The sequence below is a fragment of the Pezoporus wallicus genome, unplaced genomic scaffold (genome assembly GCF_028554395.1).
Source record: "Pezoporus wallicus isolate ANWC-B61680 ecotype Strahan unplaced genomic scaffold, APGP_CSIRO_Pwel_v1 contig_5787, whole genome shotgun sequence".
NCBI lineage: Eukaryota > Metazoa > Chordata > Aves > Psittaciformes > Psittacidae > Pezoporus > Pezoporus wallicus.
Window position 1 is genome coordinate 2,015,816 of NW_026637253.1, and position 23,293 is coordinate 2,039,108.

The 23,293-nt window shown below is 40.3% G+C and overlaps 1 protein-coding gene across 1 annotated transcript in view; it reads right to left on the minus strand.

Annotated features, from left to right (window-relative positions):
• The window catches only part of SLC9A7 (solute carrier family 9 member A7), a 74,176-nt gene that overhangs the window by 25,227 nt on the left and 25,656 nt on the right, over nt 1–23,293 (minus strand). Inside the window, exons 2-11 of the mRNA XM_057404494.1 lie at nt 13,480–13,679; nt 12,155–12,232; nt 11,383–11,459; nt 10,261–10,373; nt 8,808–8,913; nt 7,721–7,857; nt 3,817–3,927; nt 3,378–3,466; nt 3,154–3,267; nt 631–742 (exon numbers count right to left, since the gene is read on the minus strand). Of these exons, the coding sequence (XP_057260477.1) occupies nt 631–742; nt 3,154–3,267; nt 3,378–3,466; nt 3,817–3,927; nt 7,721–7,857; nt 8,808–8,913; nt 10,261–10,373; nt 11,383–11,459; nt 12,155–12,232; nt 13,480–13,679 (1,137 nt within the window). The remainder of the gene's footprint in view (nt 1–630; nt 743–3,153; nt 3,268–3,377; nt 3,467–3,816; nt 3,928–7,720; nt 7,858–8,807; nt 8,914–10,260; nt 10,374–11,382; nt 11,460–12,154; nt 12,233–13,479; nt 13,680–23,293) is intronic.

Genomic DNA, 23,293 nt, shown 5'->3' on the forward strand with positions numbered 1-23,293 from the left:
TTACGGAAATCAAGCAGCTCCCTGAATCCAAATGAATATGCACACTTTTCCAGATTCCATAAATGAAGCATGAGTTCTTGATATGAGGTTATCAGCTGGAAAAATAGCTCAATTAATAACATGTTCAGATGCAGACTATATTCCTCTTCCTTCCTCCCAGCCCAATTATGCAACTCCGCTAGCTATCTGTGTGACAGAAATTGTAAGGCAGTCTAAGTTCCTATACCTTGCTTTTTCCAACTATGTCTTAGAGCGCACCCAAAAAGACGCCTGATTTTCTCAGCAGATGCTTGTTTCTGCACAATGTGTACAACACCTCAGATAGAAATAACCTTCTGGAAGAGATACATCCCAGTTCCCCCATTCCCTCCAGATGTACTTCAAAATGAAAAATACTCTGTTCCCAACATGAGGTGACTGCTTTCTGCCAGCACCTGGCATTTTGACATGTCACTCTTTCCAGACATGACACACTTTCTGTAAAGGTTGAAAGATACCTGATGACATGCTGCAACAACCTTTCAGTCTCTATTCAGGAGTAGAATGAATGTGGATTATAAAAGCAGAAGGTAGTACCATAAATGAGTTAAAAGTAAGACTTTTTACTTTACCAAACTTTTTTGGTTTTACCTGAAAACATCATCATGTGCTGAAAGTTCCAGCTGATCTTATGCCTTCTGCCCAGATTCAACAAGAAGGAGAGAGGGTAGATGTGTGCAGCTCTGCCAAAAAAGATTGCAATCTGTTCACAGCTGAGGGTTAAGGATTTCACTTTCCTGAGGGATGCACTCTTGGGTACCTGGCTCTAACATAAAGCTTCTGTTTTAGTGAAAGGTTTACTTCATAATATCAAAGGTTCTTGTTATCTCTATCTATATAAACCAGACTTTCACCAGTTATGTGCACACATAACTCATGGCACGGAAAGCAAATTTTAACATAACCAAGTTTGTTTCTGCACAGTGAGATTATACTTAATATCAACATTAACAGTTCTAGAAAGGAAGAATTTCCTTTAAAAATAAAATAAAATAAAAATAATCACACTTTAAACAGCTATCACCACCACCATTTGATTATGTGTTTCAGGCCCACAGAAATGCAGGCCTATGTACAGAAGAAAAACCAGTGTAAGACCAGAAAGTGACAACTCCATTATGGCTCCTTCAGAGACAAAAGCTCCTACTGAGTTGCAAGCACTTGAAAATACAGAATTACTAAGATGATAAATCCAAAACCCGCTTATTAGTACTAGAATTAAGTTTAAAAGAGTATTGCAGAAATTCATGGTGGTAAGCTCCTTCACATCCTTACTGTGGTGTAAAACATCCAGTGGTTCCAATGGAGAAGCAGAAAGTTGAATACACCCCCAACTGTCTAAGGAGCACTTTGAAACAAACTAGAGTGATGTGCTGAAATCCCATAAAACATCAACACACTAGCCAGCCAAACACTGATCATTTGCTGCTGGGATAACAGAATTAGAAGAATGAAACAACTTTCTCATGGAAAAGAGAGGAAACCATGCATGAGCTCTAGACATCACTGTACTGTTGCCATAACAAAAGCAAATTAACACTACTTGTCTGCGGGAAGTTGTGTGTCCAGGAAAATAAGATTTTTATTATTACTTTGTAAAAAAGCTTCATGCAATTATCCCATACAACTTTCATAGCAATCCTTTTGCAGGCTGCAGAAATAAGACATCAGAAGCCATCATGACCAATGCATGTAGGAACAACAGCTAGCATTCTGTCAATGACATTAAGGCTTTAGCTGTACCTTTGCAGTCAAGCTTTTGTGTTTCGACAGCTAATGATGCCTCCACATTTCACACCCACAAGGTGTGAACTCATCAGGGACAGCAGTTGTTGAGGCAAAAAATTCGTGCTAGTATAGCTGACCTGCTCACAAAGGTAGAAAAACACTCAAGAGGCAACAGAGATTGAGTGGGGTGGTAGAAAAAGATGTGGAAAATGTAATAAAAGATAGGTGGGTAGGAAGAAAAAGGAACAAAATAAATACTGATATCAAAACCAAAACAGATAGCATAACCTAAGAGAGGATGGAAGGCCACAGCAAAGACAGAAAATTGCAATGGTTAATATACCAGATGAAACTATTCTGCTCATATATATCCAGTGGCTGCAGGGCTCTGGAGCACTTTTTAGGTCAGAAGAACAGACATGAGGAGTCACAGGAGAACATTTATTAATGTTGCAGAAAAAAAAGTGGCCAAAGAAAAATAAAGACAAATTGGATAAATCCATAGAAACAGTAGAAAGATATGAGAAAATGGTAGAAAGGAGAGAGAAGTAGTACATTCCACGTTAGGCCATCTTTATATGTCCTTCCACTAAGTTTTATCTCTGCAACAGGCATAGAGAAACCAAAACTGGAAGACTAGCTCCCATTACTTCATGCACACTTTTAATTGCTCTGAAATTTCAAGCAGCCAGAAATACAGTGAAAAAAGAGTTACATAAGCCGTTTCTACAGGAGCAGCATGCAGAGAGCAATCTAGTGATTCCTAGCTTACATGAGTGTGGCTACTACAAAAGCGTTCAGTTCCAGGAAATAAGACCCATGTACCAGTCAGCAAGGGACAAGGGGAACTGCATACCAGCTCCAACACCAGCCCTTTCAGCACTGTGTACCCTTCGTGTCACCATCTGTACCACAGCTCAGTTCCTTCCCCCTCCCACCACCTGAGATCCTGACCTATACATTTAGGGCATTGCTGAAGTGTTCACCCACGATCCTCTTTACTCATTTGAGGCTTGCTTGCTTTCTTCAAGGGACCATTAGAAGTGAAGAAATAAATGAATCCTTTTCTAGGCCTTCAAATTCTGAATACAAAAGCAACACAAGCACTGCTAGCTGTCAACAGGCAAGTCATACAATAAGGCATTTGATTTATCTATTGAAATTATGCAACTTCTAGCACTTGCTCAGGTAACAGCCAACAACTGTGTGGCACAGAGGCTTTGATGTAAGGAGTAACCACAGATTGTTCTCACAATTATTGTGCCTGCAAGACATCGGGAAAACTCAGGTCAGCCACCACCCTCTATGTGGTAATGCCAGCAGACACCATAAGTATTCAGGTATATAAGATAATAGAGAAACTTCACACAAAGTGAAAAAGGATACAAAAGCTCCAATGATGAAAACTGGACTGAATATGTGTTTCTGGAAAGTGAACAGTGCCAAACCCATATAAGAAAATATGAAGTTCTCAGCCAGGAAGTGCAATACCTCAAAGAGCTAGGATCAAAACAGTCACATGTTAGAGGCCAAGCAATAAAGATGCTTTTCAGAAACAAGAGTATGTGGACTACTACAGCAATACACTGTACAAAAGATGACAGTCTTGCCTGCTTAGTGCGACTTCTTGATTCAGCTGACAAGTTATTGTATGTATAATGTGCCTGGGTAATTCCACAGAAGAGGACAGCCACCACACCTGTGAACAGAATCACATGCAAAAAATCAGCCTGTTATTCTGTGAGCTCAACACATTTTCCCTTGCCAAATTCTATTAAATTTATACATAATCCTCAACCTTGAGATTTTTATGAACCTTATTTTCAAGTGAGTTAGATTGCAGGTTGGGGAGGTGGTATTTGAACCAAACCATTGTTCTTAAAAGCCTTTGGTACACAGTGATCTGCACCCTCAATGGCATTGTACAGAAAAAGGCATTAAATACCAACACCATGTTTCTCTTAGAAAAGCTTACATAACAAAGTGGAAAAACGGCTGCTAAGATGGACAGGACTACTGTCTCCATATGTTTGAATCCCAACAACTCACCAGTAAACCCACAAGCTTCTGCAAGCAAGAAGGTGCTCCAGGACATCAAGAAGAAGAGAGCCGTTTCCAGCAGGGGGAAGCAGTGCAACTTGGTAAACTTCGTCACGTTAAGTCATTTGTTAAGGGGCAAAAGAGAAATTCTTTGGCTTCTCTGTACCCAGTATTTATGGAAAACACCTAGGTGCTAACAATGAACACCCCTTGGAAAATAAAACATTTTAAGTGCTGAAAAACAAATTCCATCACATCAAGGCAAAACTGCAGAATCAAGGTCCCCCTTTGGCAACAGTCAATTTTTGCTGCGTATCAGTGGCAGAACTGTGGCTCCACCTTGTTGAGGTAGTATCTTACTCTATGCCACTTTTCCCTGCAAAGTGCCAGCAGGGAAGGTATATATACCTGGAATTCCTTTTAAACTGTCGTCTTGCATTTTGTTTGGGGATTTTTGTTGTTGTTTAGGATTTCGCATACCCCCATAGGATCCCTCCTACTTTTAAATAAAGCATAAAATACATTCAGAAGAATGTAATTCACGGTAGTTCTTGACTACAGCAGCTCCAAGAGATGAAGTAGATTTATCAGAATTTTTCTGCTCAGATTTGCTGACAAAACTTCTTCAGCGAGTGTGGCTTCCTCTGTTCTTTTGGAGGCAAAACAGAAATCCTGCCTACAATAGAATATATTTTCTCTCCTTGTGTTGATATGTTTTAAAGTAAAAGCCAACTCAATCAGAGCAATTCAGTTTTTCAGTAGGAAGAACAAACAAGTCCATCTTCCAGGGGAGAGCAAACCTTGAGAAATGTCAGACACACTGAATTAACAGTTCCTACAGCTACTGAAGAATTACAACAGATTTCAGTAGTTTAAAATATAACTCTTCACATACTACAGAAGTTGTTCACATATTCATAGAAGTTTGGGTTGTTTTTTTTCCTCATTGCTGCTTTGGCACCAGGTGAACACTGAACAGCTCAGTGTAGCTGAGGTGCAGACAGCTATGCGCAACTCTAGTAGAAGACACAGGAAGGAACCATGTGCTAGCAGAGGTAGTATAGAGATTCTTGGTCTTTCTGAAAGCTGACAACTAGCATGATGTCCTCTGAAATCCAAGTGTGAGAACAGCAAGGCAAGCACACTTGAAACAGTAAGGTGGTAGCACCCTCCCCTGCTCTTATGAAGGCAACCAGTACCTCAACGGACACATCAAGACTGCACGGTCATCCACCATTGCTCCCCATGAGTAACACAGCTGCATCCTGGGCTTTCTAAAGCAACACACACCAGCTAATGGCAGCACTGCTGCTTGAGGAGTCATGGCTGTTACAGGATAGGGATCTAAAAGCAATGAGCAGCACCGGTTTTCACAGGAAATTCACAGGCCCTGGGAGGCCTGGGGCTCACAACACCCTCAACTGCCTCTTGCAAGCAGCAGTCAAGTACCCCAGGAGCCTCTGTGGGAACAGTCTCCTGTGGGCTTTATCACAGAATATCACATCATCCACAACAAGCCACAAGTGATTAACACCAGAGGCAAGCAGCTGGCAGTGTTTCAATGGAAGCCTAGTTAGGATGAAGCAATCCTGAGGCGAGTCACTCGCTCCCCACCCACATCTACTTCTTGTTGGCATTCTCTGCTAACTTGAAGGAGGTCAAGAGCTCTGAAACACAAACTCCAGCCACACCTTCAGCTGTGACCTTGCTTTGTCAGAAGGTTGTCCTCAAAACAAAAGCCCAAATCATCATCAAAAAAATATTATTCCCCATGACAGTTGACTTTACACCAAATATAAACCTCAACATTTTTAAGCAGCTGTTAATTCTCCACAGTCACTTCCCCACATAAACCATCTCTCTAAAACTGTTAAGGATGTACTGTTACACTCCACTGAATTTCTCCCAATCAATCCTCCAAGATCATGCTTCTGGAGCAGCAACATCCACCATAGCAAACATAGAAACCATCTCACAGAGCACTCAGATAATCCCACCACAAGCTCATCCCAGTAGCTGGCTTCAAAGGCACTCATGGTTGCTTCAAAAACTGGATAGCACAGTCAGAGAGGAAGAGGTTGAACCTTGTTCCCCCGAAGTTAGGCAAGGGCCCTTATCAGAGCCAATTCCTCATGTTCAATCTTTTCTGGCAGCTCTGAAAATAAAATTCTTTATTCCCCTTGCTGTTATTATAAGTAACCATACCAAAACATTTCATTAAATCTGAAATGAAAGCTTGCGCTCATTATTTTGGAGGAAGATGAAGGTGAGAAAAAGAAAAAAAAAAAATTCTTTCATAAAATTGAACAAATTAAAGCATAAATTCAAATTAAATTATTGTTTCTGTTTTCTTAACTATGTATTCCTACACAAAGGCCTAGACATGGCCTTCTGCTTCACTTCATTTCAAACCAGGCAGATTCTGCAATTTACAAAGAAAATACAAAGTGGTACAATACTTAACTGCTATAAAAACAACCACAGATAGTGAGGTTAAGACAGATTGCCGAAAGCCAGAACAAGTCCTTGTATATTATCTGCATCATACTTGGAAACTAAGTATTCTGTCTGTTTTCAAAGGGCAATGCATGTTTGCATGAAATCCCTCAGAGAGGTGCTTCACAGATACTGGAATAACAGTCTGTTTCATTCATGACTTAAGGGCTCTAATCAGCTACAAAGCGTAAAATGCAAATTTACAGTTTGCAGCCACATTCTTGCATGACATTCAGTGTTTTTCCAAAAGAAAATAAAGTTGTATAATAGAGCAACCCAACTAAAACAACAGAAACACACATACAAACCACTACAGAGGCTGTCTTCTGAACAGCCTCTCCCCTCCCAGCCTCATACCACCTCCTGAGCACAAACATCAGAAACAGCAAGAACCAGCTGCTGCCTAAGAGCCATGATTTTACAAAATGGATCTGAATGGTCACATTGATTGTGGATCAGTGCAGCTGGAAGACCAAATACTAAAGCATCAAAGGCACATCTTCCCCCTTACACCTCAAGGGTTTCCATCTTGCAGAAATATCAGACAAATCTGCACAGTGTGTATATAACAGGATACAGTTAAGACATTATTTCTTATGTTGAAGAGTCACAGGTTCATGATTATTGTATAAAACAGCACATTATGCCCCTTTAGGTCAATGTTCAGAAGTCTAGGCAGATCAAAGCAATCTCAGATAGGCACAAACATGGTTATGCTAGCCAGTCTGAAAGCAAAGAACTTTCTTTCTCCTGAAGAGGCATCATGATTTCTGGATCAGGTCAGGCTCAACACCTACTGCCTGAGCATAAAAAAAAAAAAACAACACAAGACTGCTTGCTGAGTACCCCAGAGCTCTAATCAAATAGCAGCAGTAAGCTTCAAGAGAACAGGACAGATCATGCAAAGCACTTCACATTATGATGTTAACTCTGGTAGAGATACAATCTTATCCAAGACAGATAACATCAGATTACCAGCAGAAAGTTTAAATGCAGGAATTGGAGAACCTATGGGGTCAGAAATACCTATTAATGACTTTGCTGAAGACAAAATCACATAGCAGTTATCATAGGAGATGTCTTTCAAGAGTAATAATCAAGACTATTCTTCTAATTTCATAAAAAGAAACTGAACATTAGGATACATTACGGCCTCCCCTGCGCTTCTAGCATGCAGCGCTATTGTGTGTGCTGTTCTACTTCAAGTGCAGCTACTGTTATACTGGTAAAAGTTGATTTCTGTGGGTACCTAAAATGCCTTTCTATAGACAAAGGTCACATGACTACTGATCATACCTTCATACTCATTAAAACAAGGTAGCATCAATTTTGGTATAGGTGGAAACAGAAGAACCTTGTTAATACCTGAATGTGGCATCTAGTCTGGAAGAGCTATACGTGAAAAAGGATATCAGAGCTGTCACAACTCCTGTCACTGCTCCCATCATGAAAGAACCACTGAATATTCCCAGAAAAACACCAACAGACTTGAAAAATGCTGCTGCATCAAAAGCATGGGTATTTTCTCCTGTTGGCTGGTATGCAACTATGGATCTGGAAGGACAGTAACACAATGAGAAGTTAGAAAAGCAATCGGAAAACTGTATATCAAGTAAAGTTTTGGGTCAACAGCTGGCTGAAGATGAGCCAGCAGTGGCCCAGATGGCCAAGAAGGCCAACAGCATCCTGACCTGTAACAGAAATAGCATGGCCAGCAGCAATAGGGAAGTGATCATCCTGTACTCAGCACTGGTGTGGCTGCACCTCAGATAGAGTGTTCAGTTCTGGGCCCCTCACTACAAGAGAGATACTGAGGTGCTGGAGCAGGTCCAGAGAAGAGCAACGAAGCTGGTGAAGGGTCTGGAGCACAAGTGTGATGAGGAGCAGCTGCGGGAACTGGGGTGTTTAGTCTGGAGAAGGCTCAGGGAGGACCTCATTGCTCCCTACAACTACTTGAAAGCAGTTTGCAGTGAGGTGGGAGTTGGTCTCTTCTCCCACATAACAAGCAATAGAATAAGAGGTAGCATCCTCAAGGTGTGCCAGGGAGGTTTGGATTGGATATTAAGAAAGATTTCTTCACAAAAATGGCTGTCAAGCATTGGAACAGGCTGCCCGGGGAAGTGGTGGAGTCACCATCCCTGAAGATGTTTAAAAGATGTTTAGATGTGGCACTTAGGGACATGGTTTAGCAGTGGACTTGACAGTACAAGGTTCTTGGCAGTACTGAGTTAGTGGTTGGACTTGATCTTAAAGGTCTTTCCAACATAAATGATTCTATGATTCTGTAATAACAACACCTGAGCAACAGAAGAGACAATCCCGTACTGAGGGCAAATATGCCATGTACATATGCATGAGGGATCTTGGCAAACATTTGCAACGTTATTAGCTCAGCTCAAGACAACCCACTTATATTTAAAATAACATTTCTCAAAAAAAGCATTTATTTTAAACAAATACAGAAAACAAGTAATTTCAGAGTAGAAATTCAGGTAGTAACTTACGAAGATAATACAATGGCAACAGCATCATTCAACACGCTCTCTCCAAACAGAAGGGCATAGAGATCAACATCAGCATGCAGCTCATTAAATATTGCTAGCACCGTAACTATGGAAAGAAAAGAAAAAAAAACACACTGGCTGACTTCAGGAACAATTGCATGAGCTGATAGGGCTGACTCTAGTTTGCCTAAAGCAACAAACCCTAGAAATTTAAGTACAGGATCAAAATTCAACTGGGAAGCAGACTAGTCACGTTTATCTATAGGTAAGTAATTCCATCATCAGTTTTAGGACAGCTCCATTAGGAGGTGGTTCTGTTATCCTCCCATCTGCACTGTATCTGTAAGAAAGCCTCCATGATCAAGAGGAATGCGGCAGAAAAAGCACCAAAGCCCTGATGCTATTTTTCATTATTCTTTTTTTAGAAGATGTTCTGTGAAAGATTATCAACAAAACATAGCGCAGCTCTTACTGCTTTTAAAGGCTGTATGGATTGTTGACACAGCTTTAGTATTTCAGCCATTGTAAGAGTGCTAATAATCCTATTTCCCTAAGCACACTCTGTGTTACAGGAGTGTGCACTTGCACATCATTTGAAAAGGGCAAAACTGTTAAATATTCATAAAAATCCTTTCAAGACACTTCAGACTGAGATGAAAGACCACGATCTGGAAGATGCTTCTGCATACGAGCTTCAAAAATCACCTGGTGATTATTTGCATAAATTGTGTGCAATGACCAGCTGTTCAGAGCTCAGCTCAGTTGCAGGAGCTACTTCCCATTTTCACACAAATCACCACTGAGTACCTCAAATAATCTGTTTTAAACATCAAGCTTCATATTTCCCCACTCCCTACCCCAGCCCCCGACACACACCAGCTCTCCAGACTGTTCTGTCAAGCAGAGACACCTGTGTGAGCCTGCTGGACTTTGAAGGTTGACTAGCAAAAGCTCTAATTATTCTGCCACAAGAACATTCTTCTGCTTAAACTTGTAATACATGAAGTTCATTTGGAGGAGGAAAAACATAAGCACGTCACACCTAAAGAGCCTTAAAGCCCTAAATATTGCTCTTAAACTATCCAGTGTTCCAAGCAATGCAGCTAAAGGAAGAAGTCCTTCTATCCAGACAATGTAATAGATTCATCTATTTGCAGTCCAACTTGATGCACACTAAACATAAAACCTACTGGGGAAAAAAAATGAAGATATTTGAACAGTAAAGTTACATTTTTCTCCAAACATACTATCATGTCATACTGGTCTAGCTCCAAACCAAGACAGAACAGCTTTCACAACACTCAGAATTTGCATACGTTTCTGAGAAAAGGATCAGAGATACTAGCATAACGTAACTGAAAATCATCTGCTGTTAATATCTTTGTGCCATGCAGCTAAATCATAGCAATGGGATTATTTTGGATGGTTGTTAAAAAAATGTTCAGCAAGCTACCTGGATCAGTGGCAGATATTATCGCTCCAAAGAGGAGGCAGTCTGTGTAATAGAATTTATCAGAGAGCTGACCCACCAACTTCATTAGTTTCACAACCCCATACATGAGATTCCTGAAGAGAAAGAGGATAAAACAGTCCAAGTCAAACAACTTGGTGCATTTCAGACAGGCAAAAGAAAAGCACAAGCAACAGTCCTTCAGGCAGGCTTGGTTATGCTACAGCTCTGTGGGATACTGCCACAGTGTAACACTAAGCTCTCAAAATTAGTTTTCCTCTTTTACCTAGGAAAGGAGTGAAGTGATACATGAACTGGAAGTTATAAGTTACAGCCAGCAAAAAAGCATGAAATCTGTTCACACAGCTGATACACAGAATTTATAGGTTCTTTTTTCCCACCAAAGGGAACATTTCCCTACTCAAAACTGCTTCTCCCAATGCAGCACACAGGCCAAAGACTGAGCTAAGAATAGCCTTCAAAATATTTCTCTACTGAAATTCTCTGAGACAAACCAATGTCACCTATGCAATTCAGGATTTCTGTGTTTCAGAATATTCATACACCAGACACAGTAATATTAGCAGCATAGGAGATTGTATGCAAGTAAACCAACATGACAAGCTATGAAACTATATGTGTGTGCACAGATACACGTAAGATTATATATACACACACAAGTACATAGAGAGAGAGCATGTGCATGCATGTGGGCACTGAAAGGACATCTCAAGGTTTGATAGCTAAAATTCTATTACACGTAATGTCCACAATTCAAGTTAAAGTCAACTTCAATAAGAGTATAACAAGATGGGTTTGTTTGGGTTTTTTGTACGGGACAGTTACATCAGAAACCCGATGCTGCTCTTGAGTTCAGTGAACTTGTCAAGCGATTCGAAATTGACAATATTTTGCCAACATTATAAACTTGTCAATTTCAAGAGATAGTACCATTTAGAAGTGGGATGAGTCTCAGCAAAAGTTGCATTTGCATTTTATATGGAGGATGCACAAATAAAACCCTCAAGCAAATTACAAAATTGATGCAATCTGGCAATCTCAACAAACACTTTATCAACTTGAACATTAGTATAGAATGGAACTGATATCATGAAGTTTACTTACCCAATAATAAAACAAGAGACTGCTGTTCCTAAAAAGGCGTAAGCCAAGATAGACCCCAAATTCCTGAAAAAGTGTCTCTGCACAGGAAAAAGAGGTTTATAATCTTATTTAGAAGAAGTTTTATCACCTGTTGAAAACATAAGCACACTATTACATGCATTAATACACAGAAACTCTCTTCCGTTTCGGAGAAATGCTCCAATTACTGCAATGTAAATTCTGTTCAAATTCAATAAACTGAATACATCGAATCTGAACTATTAAATCCTACATGTAGCTTATAGACAGGAAATTTTCCACACAGATGTTTTCATAAAAGATGTAAGAATTAACTGCAAAGCTGGAAACCAGCACCAATTCATGGTATCTTCGATTAAAAGCAGAATCTGGACCCTTCTGCCATTCAGGGTCTGACATATCCACACTGGCACTCAGGTTTGGGTCCAATTCTCAGCATAATTTACTGCATTTTGGATATTTGAGAAGGACCAAAACAATTCATAGCAGGACATCTTTTACTTTAAATGAAACTCTTAACCTCTGGCAAAGTTCAAAGGAAAACAAATCTGCAAGATTAAATAGTTTAATGTGTTTATAGTAAAAATTACATTTATTTTCTCTTAAAACAATATGACCTAACCATCTATGGGGGAAATGAAATTTTTCTTATTGCCATAAAAAAAAAATGCTTGAAATGGAGACTGCGCTCCTGAACAAATCATCAGTCTCACATAAAAAAAGGGATATTCTCCTCAGAAATGGTTACACTTACTTTCTTCAGGCTGTAACCGGCATGAAAAATAATAGGAGGCAACAGAATGTTGAAAAAAACTTCTGGGTCAAATGTTACCTAAAAAAATAAAATACGAAACTTCAGTTAGAAAGAGATATACACAAGTTGTTAAGTCTTTTTCCTCTCTCATGTTCTGACAACTACTATTTTTGGTTATTGAAATAGCTAAGCTGGCCCTCGAAAATACCAGCCAGCTCTATTCATATGCAGCAGCAAAAAGCTGCAGCTCTTCTTGGTAAACAGCATCAAGAAAAGACAGGCGTTACACATCCAACACTAATGATTACCTTGCAGCAGTCCCAAACACAGTTCCCTAAGTTAAAAAAATTCTAACAGAAATGTTGCTAAAAATCTTTTACTGTGGCACATGTTATCCATACATATGCAGATGAAATGCTATTTTAGCTTTGGCTTCTTGCAAATCTAGCTACTGCACAATTATTGCAGACCAATCAAATCAGGTACAAGACTGGTTTTCAGGAATTAGAATCATATGTCCCTTTCATGTATTTCAGTAGAAGCTTCAGATATTCATGATAATTATGCACGACAACCCTTTTACAAGGGCATGTAGTGATAGACAAGGGCAAATGGCTTTAAACTGGAAGAAGGCAGATTTAAATTAGATATTAGGAATAATTTAATCTCAGCTAGCTTTTGATATCTATAGCAGACAGGTACATACAAACAGACACCTAAGCTCTCTTCATAGCAGAAAGTATTTTTAGGTTACAAACCTTAAAGTCTCAATTCTATACGTCAAAGTCTAGCTTTGGTATACACAAAAGGTGGTTAATTCCTGACACTGAGGAGAATAAGAAGCCAAAGAGCAGATCTGAGTAACAGCTGACTGATTAATTTCACTTTCAGTACTAGGCTATCTCATTTGGTGGATTATGGGGATGTAAGCAGTAACTATTTCCTGACAATAAAGAGATTTAAAACGCAGAGAAAAAGCACTAATCATCACGTTTCACTTAGAAATTATCATGTTCCTTATATGGTATTATACAAGGCAGCATCAGGGGTTTTTTTGTTCGATTGGTCTTCCCAAACTCTACAGATGTTAGAGACACACTTTAAGTCTTCAGAAAGCCACCAAAGGCTTTGGGAAAGCACTACATACATGCAACAGAGCACAGTTTCACCAGCATAATATAATACAGAAGGTGTTTTTGAATTAGGCATTGAAGTGTTGTTACTATAAGGAATAGTAACAGCAAGTATCTATTACAGCAAATATCTATCTATAGGAAGCATAGATAAAGGAGAAACAGCCAAGCACAAGAAAGGTCTATCCTCACCTTCCGCAGCATGTCATTTTGCTCCACATTGTGGATCTTCCCAGGGCTTATTTCCCCTTTGAGAGTATACTCAAAGAACTTCCCGCTGACGTTGACCAGCAGTGTTGTAAATGGCCTGTCCTCCTGTGAGCAGCTGAACGGCTTATCGTGGCCACTGGTAGAGGGAGTCCCATATCGCAAGATCACCCCAACTATGAGTCCTGGAAGAGATTTAAGAAATCCATGAGACTGATTTGCTACTCCTGTACCTAACTTTCTAGTTTCAAATGACGTCCATGGTATAATGCATGAACATCACAAGCATATGCATACCATAAACATTTTGCAGTGAATTGTTACTATCAGTTTCCTACAGAGGAAAAGGCTCACTGAGCACATCAAAGCTACCAATGAAGTTATAAAATCTGGTTATCTGCCTGAAATGACAAAAACATTTCATTTCTTGCTTTGTCTTCCTCATTCTCAAACCCATAATATGTAAACCCTGAGTTACACAAGAGGCTAAACAGTAGGACACGCTGCACTTGCCTAAAGACAGAAAGGAGTAGATAAACCACTGCCAGCAAATAATGACTGCTGAAAACACATGGCCGTAACAGAGCTGAAACAGTGATGTTTGCCACAATGATTTACAGCTGCAGCAAGGATGCAACTTTTTTGCCTGGCAAATCTAAAAAGCAAACAATGCTTGTTGCACAATCTCCTGCATATTCTGCAAACTTGGCAACTAAAATCTGGATACCATGCACAAAGAAGCCAGCTATGTCTTTTGCAAGCATTTTCCACATTTCACAAAACCAAAAATAAAGATAAAAATGAGTAATGACAAGAGACCTAAGATTCAAGAATATAAGAAGAATTATTCAGCCAGCCTAGATAAAATCCAAACAGAAAACACTATCAATAAGGGATGCATCAAACACAATGCCAAAAAATAATTTACAATGTAATTGAAGTGCCATGCCAGGAGGCTGGAGAAGCATAAGGTTCTAACTCAGCACCATTCCTTTTAAAATGTACTAAGAACAAGACTCTAGTTCTGTGGTGAGTATGTATAAGAACAAAGTGGTTTTGGTCTGCTAAGTAAACAATTCAATACCCACTTAAAGGTTCCCCTGTTGCCTTAGGGTGATCTGGGATTTAATCCTTGTTCCAGACAACTGCAAGATGAAGATGAATGTTTGACAAGTCAGTAGTCAATGCTAGGTTTGCTCATGACCCTCACTCTGTATCCATAGACCTGTTTTCCCAGATGGAAAATGAAGCTGACAGGTAATAACCAGAGAATAGATGAGGTATAAGAAAAAAAAAAATCCTACCACACATCACAAAAAAACAAAAGCCAAATACCAAAACCCCCAGACAGCCTTATCGTCATGGCATAGTGCAAAAAGTCACCAAACTATGCCCCCAAAAAAGCCAACCAAGAGAACACACCTCATTCTCTTCAAGTTCACAGTGGGAAAATAGTTTTAATGCATGAGATGGCAGTAGCTGTGACACAAGTGGACAGCTCACCTCTGGCCCTCTTTTTCTACTATCAAGAGAACACAGATGCAACAAGATCATTAAAAAATTAGCTAGAAGATTAGGATCTGTTTTATTTATAAGTACATACTCAACGAAAACATAGGGGAAGAACCTCTCCCCCAGCAAGATAAATCAACTTGCTGAAGTTTCAAATGCTGTTTAAATACAGAGGTTTATACAGGCTTGCTCCTAACAACCCCGGGGCCTTTCACAGCTACACACGATGGGTGCAGCAGAAATGCAGCTCTGCACAGTGACGGGTTACGGCCAGTCACGTTCAAGCCACTTGCACTACCAGTTACAGCTACAGATATCCTCATCAACCCAGCCAGGCAAGTAGCCAAAGCTTCCTGCTGTTCTCACCCCCTCACCCCTAAGAAGAGCTAGCTGTACAGACTACATCAGGAAGATTGACTGTGTTATAAACAGATCTAACCAGCATCAGCAAAAAATCCTATAGTAAATCAGAAGCCAGAATGAAAACTGTAGGGAAGAGCTTACACATAGTAGTGGCATAAAGCCAAATCTATACTGGTGCTAAGCTGAGAATAGAGAGGGGGACACTGACAGACATCTTTTAGGCTCAGAGATTGTCCTTAGTGAATTCATTGCAAAAGCAGATGGAAATCCCCCATTATTATTGCATTAGGAAGAGGCACTGGAGAGCAGGATGCAATTGCATTATACAACTGGATATAATCCATTCACTACATTTTCTCTGCATAATAAAATATACCAGTTATTTTAAAACTGGTTTTGAAGATATACCGATTATATCTACTACTGATACTTAGTGCTTGAATTGAAACATCCTTTAACCCTCAGTATCCCATGGCCCAGCTAGCACAGCTACAGGGAAATACTGTGTTTTCATACACCTGCTGCTAAAATACCAAACTGGACAACCTTTGCAAGAAGCACCATGCAGTTATGAACATCTGATCTCTGCTGCCAGGCTGTTGTTTTGCAGCAAGATGCAGCTGGGACCAGGGTGAACAGTGTTGAGGCAAGAGGCCAGCAGAAAGACTCAGGTGGCTAAAGCTACCCATGGCTCAGTCATTAAAGGAAATAAGTACTAAAGTAGAAGGGGTCCAAAGAGGCTACACAAAGTCCATGGCCAGCTTCCTTAGAACAAACATTAAGCACCCAATAGTTCAAAAGATGAGTTAGAAGGAGGGAAGGTTTCTGACCTTATAAAGGTACAAGGATACTGCTATATTTATCATAGTCCCAAAATAACAAGTTTTGAACATTAAAGTGAAATGCATCAGCTGGACACATTTGACAGACATGACACGGCTTTCCTTTTATTTGTTAAATGTAAAAACCAGTACATTTTTAAAGCAACACTGCAGCAAACCGTTGACTGGCCTGTCAAGCTGGGCAGCACTGTTCAGCAACAAGAACCTGCCTCATCTTGCCACACAGCCTGTCTCCCTTTAGCCCAGCTCATGCAGAGGCAGAGTAGCACATTTTGGATACTTGGACACCAGCTTCTTTGTGGTGCAGGCAATTGTGAGTAAAATACCTGCTTGCTATTGGAAAAACAGAAAGAATACGTAAAAAGGATTTCTTACATTCAAAAGCCTAGAATTTTCCTCCTTACTCCCAAACTAAACTTTCTACCAGCTTGAATACAAGAAAACAAACAACAAAAAAAAGAAAAACCAAAACCCAAACAAAACCAAACTACAACACACCAAAGATGAAGAAAAGCTTGGTAAGAAAGATGTAAGTATTTTCAAGGCAAAAGATTACTACTACTAATACACAGTATTTGTCACACAGATTGTTTTAATAAAGGCTGTTTGTGTGCATTGAGATACCACAGCTGGAAAATGTTACTATAAATAGCCTGAAACACCAACAAAGAAAGTATTTTTCCTAATGCAGGGTCAAGCTGTGAACCTCACAGTCCACACCTTCAAATTTGACAGTGACTTATGAGGAAGTTTAAACATGTCTTAAAAAGTAATTCAAGTGTTGTTTCTGATCCAGAACCAAGCTGGCAATGCTGCACATAAAAAAGAAATAAAAAGTAAATGAGATCAAGTGTTCCATATCATCTCCAGAAATGCTAGAACCTACTCTCTATGCCATTTGCTTGCCATTCACCTGTACTATTCTGTATAGGAGTGTAGATGAGTATCGCTATACAACCCCTTGAAGAAGGATTGAGCAAGTGGCTGCAGAGCTCCAGACACCCATTAGCATCTCACATTCGGCATCACTAATCTATTAGCTACTTTATCAACGGCACAACGCTGCCAGCATGGCATTTATCAGCCTGTCACAGTGCTGCAGAAGATGCAAGACTTGAAAAATAGGAAGCCTATTTTGAAACTAATCCTCATCTTTGGCAGTTTATGTTCAGCAGTGTAAATGCAAGACACGTCTTCACTGCCGTGAAGAAAAATGGGCATTTCTCAACTGGGAATGGAGGCAGTTGATGCCAATCTTGAAGTCTGGAGGAAATTTTGGGGATATCCAAAACCTGAAATGCTGAATAACAGATTCAAGGTCATGCTTTGTCATTGCCTTAGGGCTATTTTGGATAAGGAAGCTAAAAGACAGTAAACAAGCTGGTAATTCTTCCTCATAGGCAAACGTACATTATGCTATCAAGGGCATCTTAGTAATATGCAATTTATTCACTTTTTAAATAAGCCAAGCTAAGCATAGTTTTGAATTTAAATGAACAGATTACTCAAAAAAGTTACTGGGACACTGTGCAGAAGCAAGTGTCAAATCAACTTTCTGGCTCTGTGCTGCCAGGCATGTGTGCACTGTGCACACCCTTGCCTCCTCACAAGACATGGGTTCCAGAAAACCCACAAGCACGTCCATGATGGTCAAAAATGCCTTCTGACTAACCGTTGCTATGTTTTTTCCTAGGGGAACTAATTCTTTTTCAGGTCGTGTCATGTTAGTATGATCTACATACTCGTGCATAGTGAAGTGGTCAAAAAAAATTTTGAACTATGTAAGCAGCTAGGTACATTTTATTTTGTAATACACATTTTTTTACTGATGATGGGGATAAAGAACAGGTTTAAGGTAGAAAAAAGTAATTTAAAAATACAACTACAGAGAGATTTAAACAGAAGAATGCTTTGGAACTTCAATCGTTAGTTTCTGAAGAAATTAGTTTCACATATAGCTTCATATTTGCACAGGAGAATTCTATCTCCAGGGAAAAATTAGGTTGTTCTGAATGATTTAAAGGGATGAATAGATACTCTGAGGAAGATAACAATCACAGAAACATGATCATAAAGGTGTGGTAAATGGTAACCATGAAGAAAAATTGCTCCCTGTATCCTCCCCTAGATTCTAAAAGTCAAGAAAAGACACAGTTAAAAAAAGCCAAAAAATACCCTACAACAAACCACAACCCCCACTATATATTGAACAACCTAAGCTGAAGGCTCAGCCTTGGAAGAAACTGCTGTCCTGCACTAAGAGCATGTGGTGTGTGGTCCAAGCACAGGCTTGTGAATCAAGGCTCCTGACCCAGTTCCCAATTTCAGTAGTGACTCAGTGGAAAAGGTTAGACAAGCTATAGAACTCAATTTAAAGGGACACCTGAAACTTAGAAATACCTGTGCCTTTTGTTGCAAAAGGCACAAGTATTTGTCAGAGAGTATAAATACAACCAGAATCTGCAATTAATCACTACTCAAATGTTTTTAAGTTCTTTTACCATATAACCATTGTTTCATGCAACACAGATTTAACAAGTTATTTGCTGTTAAGTATTTTATAAGTAACATTTACAAAGTTTCTTTATACTTTCAAAAATGTAAGTATTTCTCCTTAGCTATAAACCACAAAGCAGTTAAGGCAATACACATACTAACTCCACACATGTTCCTAGAGGTGTGAGCAGCAATGGGCAACCACAAAGTCTTCCGCCTCACTGTGGCTCCCTTTCCCTGGAGCACAGCTGAAGCATTTCTTTCGACACGGATTTCTAAGCCAAATGAGGAAAACCCCCAAACACTAAGATTCTTTCCCCCAGGTACACTGGTGACCCCACTGGCAGGCACCAGAGAAGAAAACAGCAGGAGCAGCAGCCACTCTATGGCATATAACAGAAAACTTCCTGTCTATTTAATAGTTGTGTTTTGTTACTGCTTTTCTCTTATTGCATATGCATGCTCAGAACACTCTGCATATCTCAAACAGGGGGGCCACAAGCTCCTCAGAGTCCAAAAAGAGTAACACCAAGCTGCTTGTTACAAAAAGCTTTACAGTAATATCACCTGCCTCAGACACTAGCAAGAAATGAAGCCTCACAGTTTAAAAGAAAAAAGCCCAGACAATAATTATTCCCCACACCACCCCCCCCCAACCCGTGTTGCAATGCTTCAGCAGAAGGGTTATTAATCTGTCATTGTAAGGAGTGAGGCTTCAATCTGCAACACAATTGAAACTTATTAAGGAGCAGCAATCTCTTTGCTGACACTGTCATTTAATTTGAAGGTTTGACATAAGGAGAGGATGAAGGGCAAAGGGGCAGGAAACACATCTATCTCAGCACAGCTTTGGGTTCAAAGACCCCACAATAGCTACAAGGAGAGCTGTTAACTATAGATAAGCCTGTTGCCTTGCTATGAGGAGCTCTGCACCCCAGCCTCAGGCCTTCACTCATTTGAAGGATATTCAAAGCGACAGATGTGTGTAGAGGCCTTTGTACTAAAAATCATTTCTGGGAGTTTCTGATTAGGACAGAGGATGAAAGTCTTAGGAAGAGAAGAACAGAAAGAACTTTGAGTGAGATGAATAAACTACACCTGCACTGGAAAGATTTTCAGTTGTCTCAAGGAGAACTTTCCAGTATTTTTATCTTCCCAAAGGTCTTTTTGCACCAAGCCCTATTTATTTACTAACAACACAACCTTCTACCTAGAGGACAGACAAAGCTTTCAAATTGACTGAATTTTCAAGGAAATATTTTTTGCTGAGGCAGGACCCATACTCTGTAGCTATGGGCAGATGACCAGCCAGCACTTGTAAACAAGATGGTTTGCGGCTACAGTGAAATGCACCAACCCAAAAGACAGACATAGTGGCAAGGTGACAGCACTGGATTTTCGTGATCATTATGTCTGAGCATAGAAACCTTGTCATTGCAACATCCAAACACACAGTCTGGACACAAGATCAACCTTATCCTGTAGGGGCAACCTACAGCTTACAGTTGTTTCCCAAAGCAGAGGTGAGAAGCCAGAGGTTTTCTCTCTTTTGCCTTTCTGGGGGACTCCTATGAGCATGGACACTTTGGTGGCCATAGCCTTTCCACAAACACTATTTTCAGTCCTACTGGATTTGGAGCTGTTTAACCCAGTGTCCCAGCTGCTCTGACATCCATCCCTCTTTTACATGTTAGGAACCAAAAAAAGCCAGGAAATACTCCTCTAGGATCTTATGGACAGCTGAACAAAAAATCAAAGAAATCAATTATTGCTTGCTTTCCTATACAAAGTAAAATTTAAGCAGCTGGTTTAGTACTAACTGCAGAAGCCAGGCAAATGACTGCTGCCACAGCCTGGGGCGCATGAGCAGTTTTATAACACTTCTGTCTTCCTAACTGATTCCCATGAGCTAGAGAAGAAAGATTGTACTTTAAGCTGCAACAAGAAAAATCAGCCAAAGCCCAGCCCAGCTCACAAGCAGCACATTGTCCTGAGGTCCCACAGCTGCATTTCACAACCTCCTACAACAGCCTGTTAACACCCTCCTCCTTCTACACTCCTAAACTGATACGAGCTATACCTTACTCCAGCCAAACTCACCCTACAGTTCCTAGTCACTAGGATACTTGCTCTGTTCCCACTACAGACTGATGCCTCCTTGCCTGCTCCTGACATATCTCAGGTGCTGCTCTGGCCTGAGCAATCACCCCTTCTAGCCTTTTTAGCATCAGTGGTGTCAGCATGGTGCCTGAGCAATCATATCCTGTTCGGCTCTCCTCTGCACCCCACTGCAACTCTAACCCCAGCATGTCTCACTAGTGGAACAGATGTGGTTGGGAACCTATGATTTCATGTCCCCTCCTGTTCCAAAGGTGCCAGCTGAGCACTAGTAAGATCTGATTAATTAGAGATAGAACAGCCAATTCCCACTATGTGGAATAAACTGACCCTGACATCCAGGGCAGCTACTGACACTACAGGGGTTTGGTGCAAGGCCCTTAGCAAGACAGAGAAAGGTAAGGAGTAAAACCTCCTTCTAAAGGCTGATCTCACATAAGAACCACTGTGCACTCCATGAATTTAGTATTATCCTAGCTCTAAATATACTTATTTACATTGTCTTTTGGCCATTCATTCCTCTACCCTGCATATTCTCTCAAAAAAGTAGAAAGGAGAACAAACATAAGAGATTGTTAGATTGAACCAGCAGGTTTTCCTACACAAACTGTTTCAATGCAACAACTCCCAGCCGCACACTGAAATTTTGGGTTTGGACTTACGCAAAATAGTCACTATAAAGCAAGTCTTGCAACCCCAAGGTAGGAGGGTACCCTTTCAGGAAGGTACCAATCCAAAAGAAAGGTCTTTATTTCACTGGCTTCACACCACTGCACTTTCAGAGCTACTCCAGACAAGCAAAATCAAGATATCCTTCAAACTTCCTTAAGCCATTTCTCATGACATTATTTTTATCAATACAAGGGGTTAACTATGTCTAACAGTTAGAAATTACTTAAGTCAACTTGCTTTTAAAAGAATTAAGTGTGCATGGTATGTATAAAAACCTGTGAACTTACACATTTTCTATCAGAAGCATGAACAATTCTCACTTCCCGTAAAACTAGAAGGCAGGGAATGATGGACTCACACCCACACATGTGAGACAGCACAGAGTTAAGCAGGCCATGAAACCAAGCACTGCTGCTCACCATGCGTATTTCTTTACCATTTTTGCAGCTTTGTAGCCTTTTCTCTTTACTTTTCTATTTAGATGTTTTAAGTGAAATACAGCATCAGCTAATTCTGGCTTCACTTTCACTTCTTCAAAGATACTCTGGTTTTAGTCTAAGAAAATGCCTAACAGAATAATTATAGTACCAGTGATAACAATGTGAAACACAACAACAAGCAATACAATATAACACAATACATTTTGTCCAGCTTACAACTGCCATCACAAAACACAGAAGTACCCCACTTAATGGCAATGTGGCGGTTAGGGCTCTGGTAGCAGATAAATAGTTTAAACTAATACAAAACCACCCAAAACACTGGTTTGTGTACATAACAAGTTAATCTACCCTGCACTTATGTGCTGAGACAATGTGTCAACATTGCTCAGCAGGACAGAGCTATACTTGGAGAACAGACATGTCTTTACAAAAAGTTTTTTATTTTTAAAAATTACATACTAGTGCTATTGCTTTTGGACAATATGGTTAAGAGATAGATGACTACCTAGACATTTGGTAAAGCACCACTTGAAACCTCCAAGGACTTCAAGACTTGTTGCCATATGAATCTGCAGATTAAATAGCAGTGTATGGGCACTTATTAATACCCTCACAGCACAGAAAGCTGGAGTGGTAGGTAACACACAAAGACTGCAGATTTACTTCAGTGGAGGCTAAGTATCTAAGACAACTCACAGGAAGCTTCTATTTTGCCTACACCAAGCTTAGTTTTGTTATCACCACCCTGTATATCCTGACATTTAAGGAAGTCACTAGGATAAGTAAATGGCTTTTTCCCAGAGCCAGCAGGAAACACAGCTGTCATCTTGTCCCTTTCCAAGCAGCCAAGCTAAGAAGAGAAACCAGTTAGAGCCTGTGCTTGCCTGCTTCTCCCATTACTGTTCCAAATCAAAAGATAGGTAACTTTTCCATTGCCTGATCAAGAGGACTGTGTGGATGAAGCACTCTATTGACAGGAGCAGCCTCAAAGCTGCAGGCCCCTGTCCTCATGGGAGACTTCAACCACCCTGATATCTGTTGGAGGGACGGTACGGCCCAGCACAAGCAATCCAGGAGGTTCCTCGATTGTGTGGAAGACAACTTCCTTCTACAAGTAACAGAGAAACCAACAAGGAAAGGTGCCATGCTTGACCCTGTGCTCATCAACAGGGAAGGGCTGGTTGCAAATGTGACGCTCCAGGGCAGCCTTGGTTGCAGCAATCATGAGATGGTTGAATTTGAGATCCTCAGGACAGTGAGAAGAACGTGCAGCAAGCTCACTGCCCTGGACTTCAAAAGAGCAGACTTTGGCCTCTTCAGAAACCTGCTTAGGAAGGTTCCATGGGATATAGC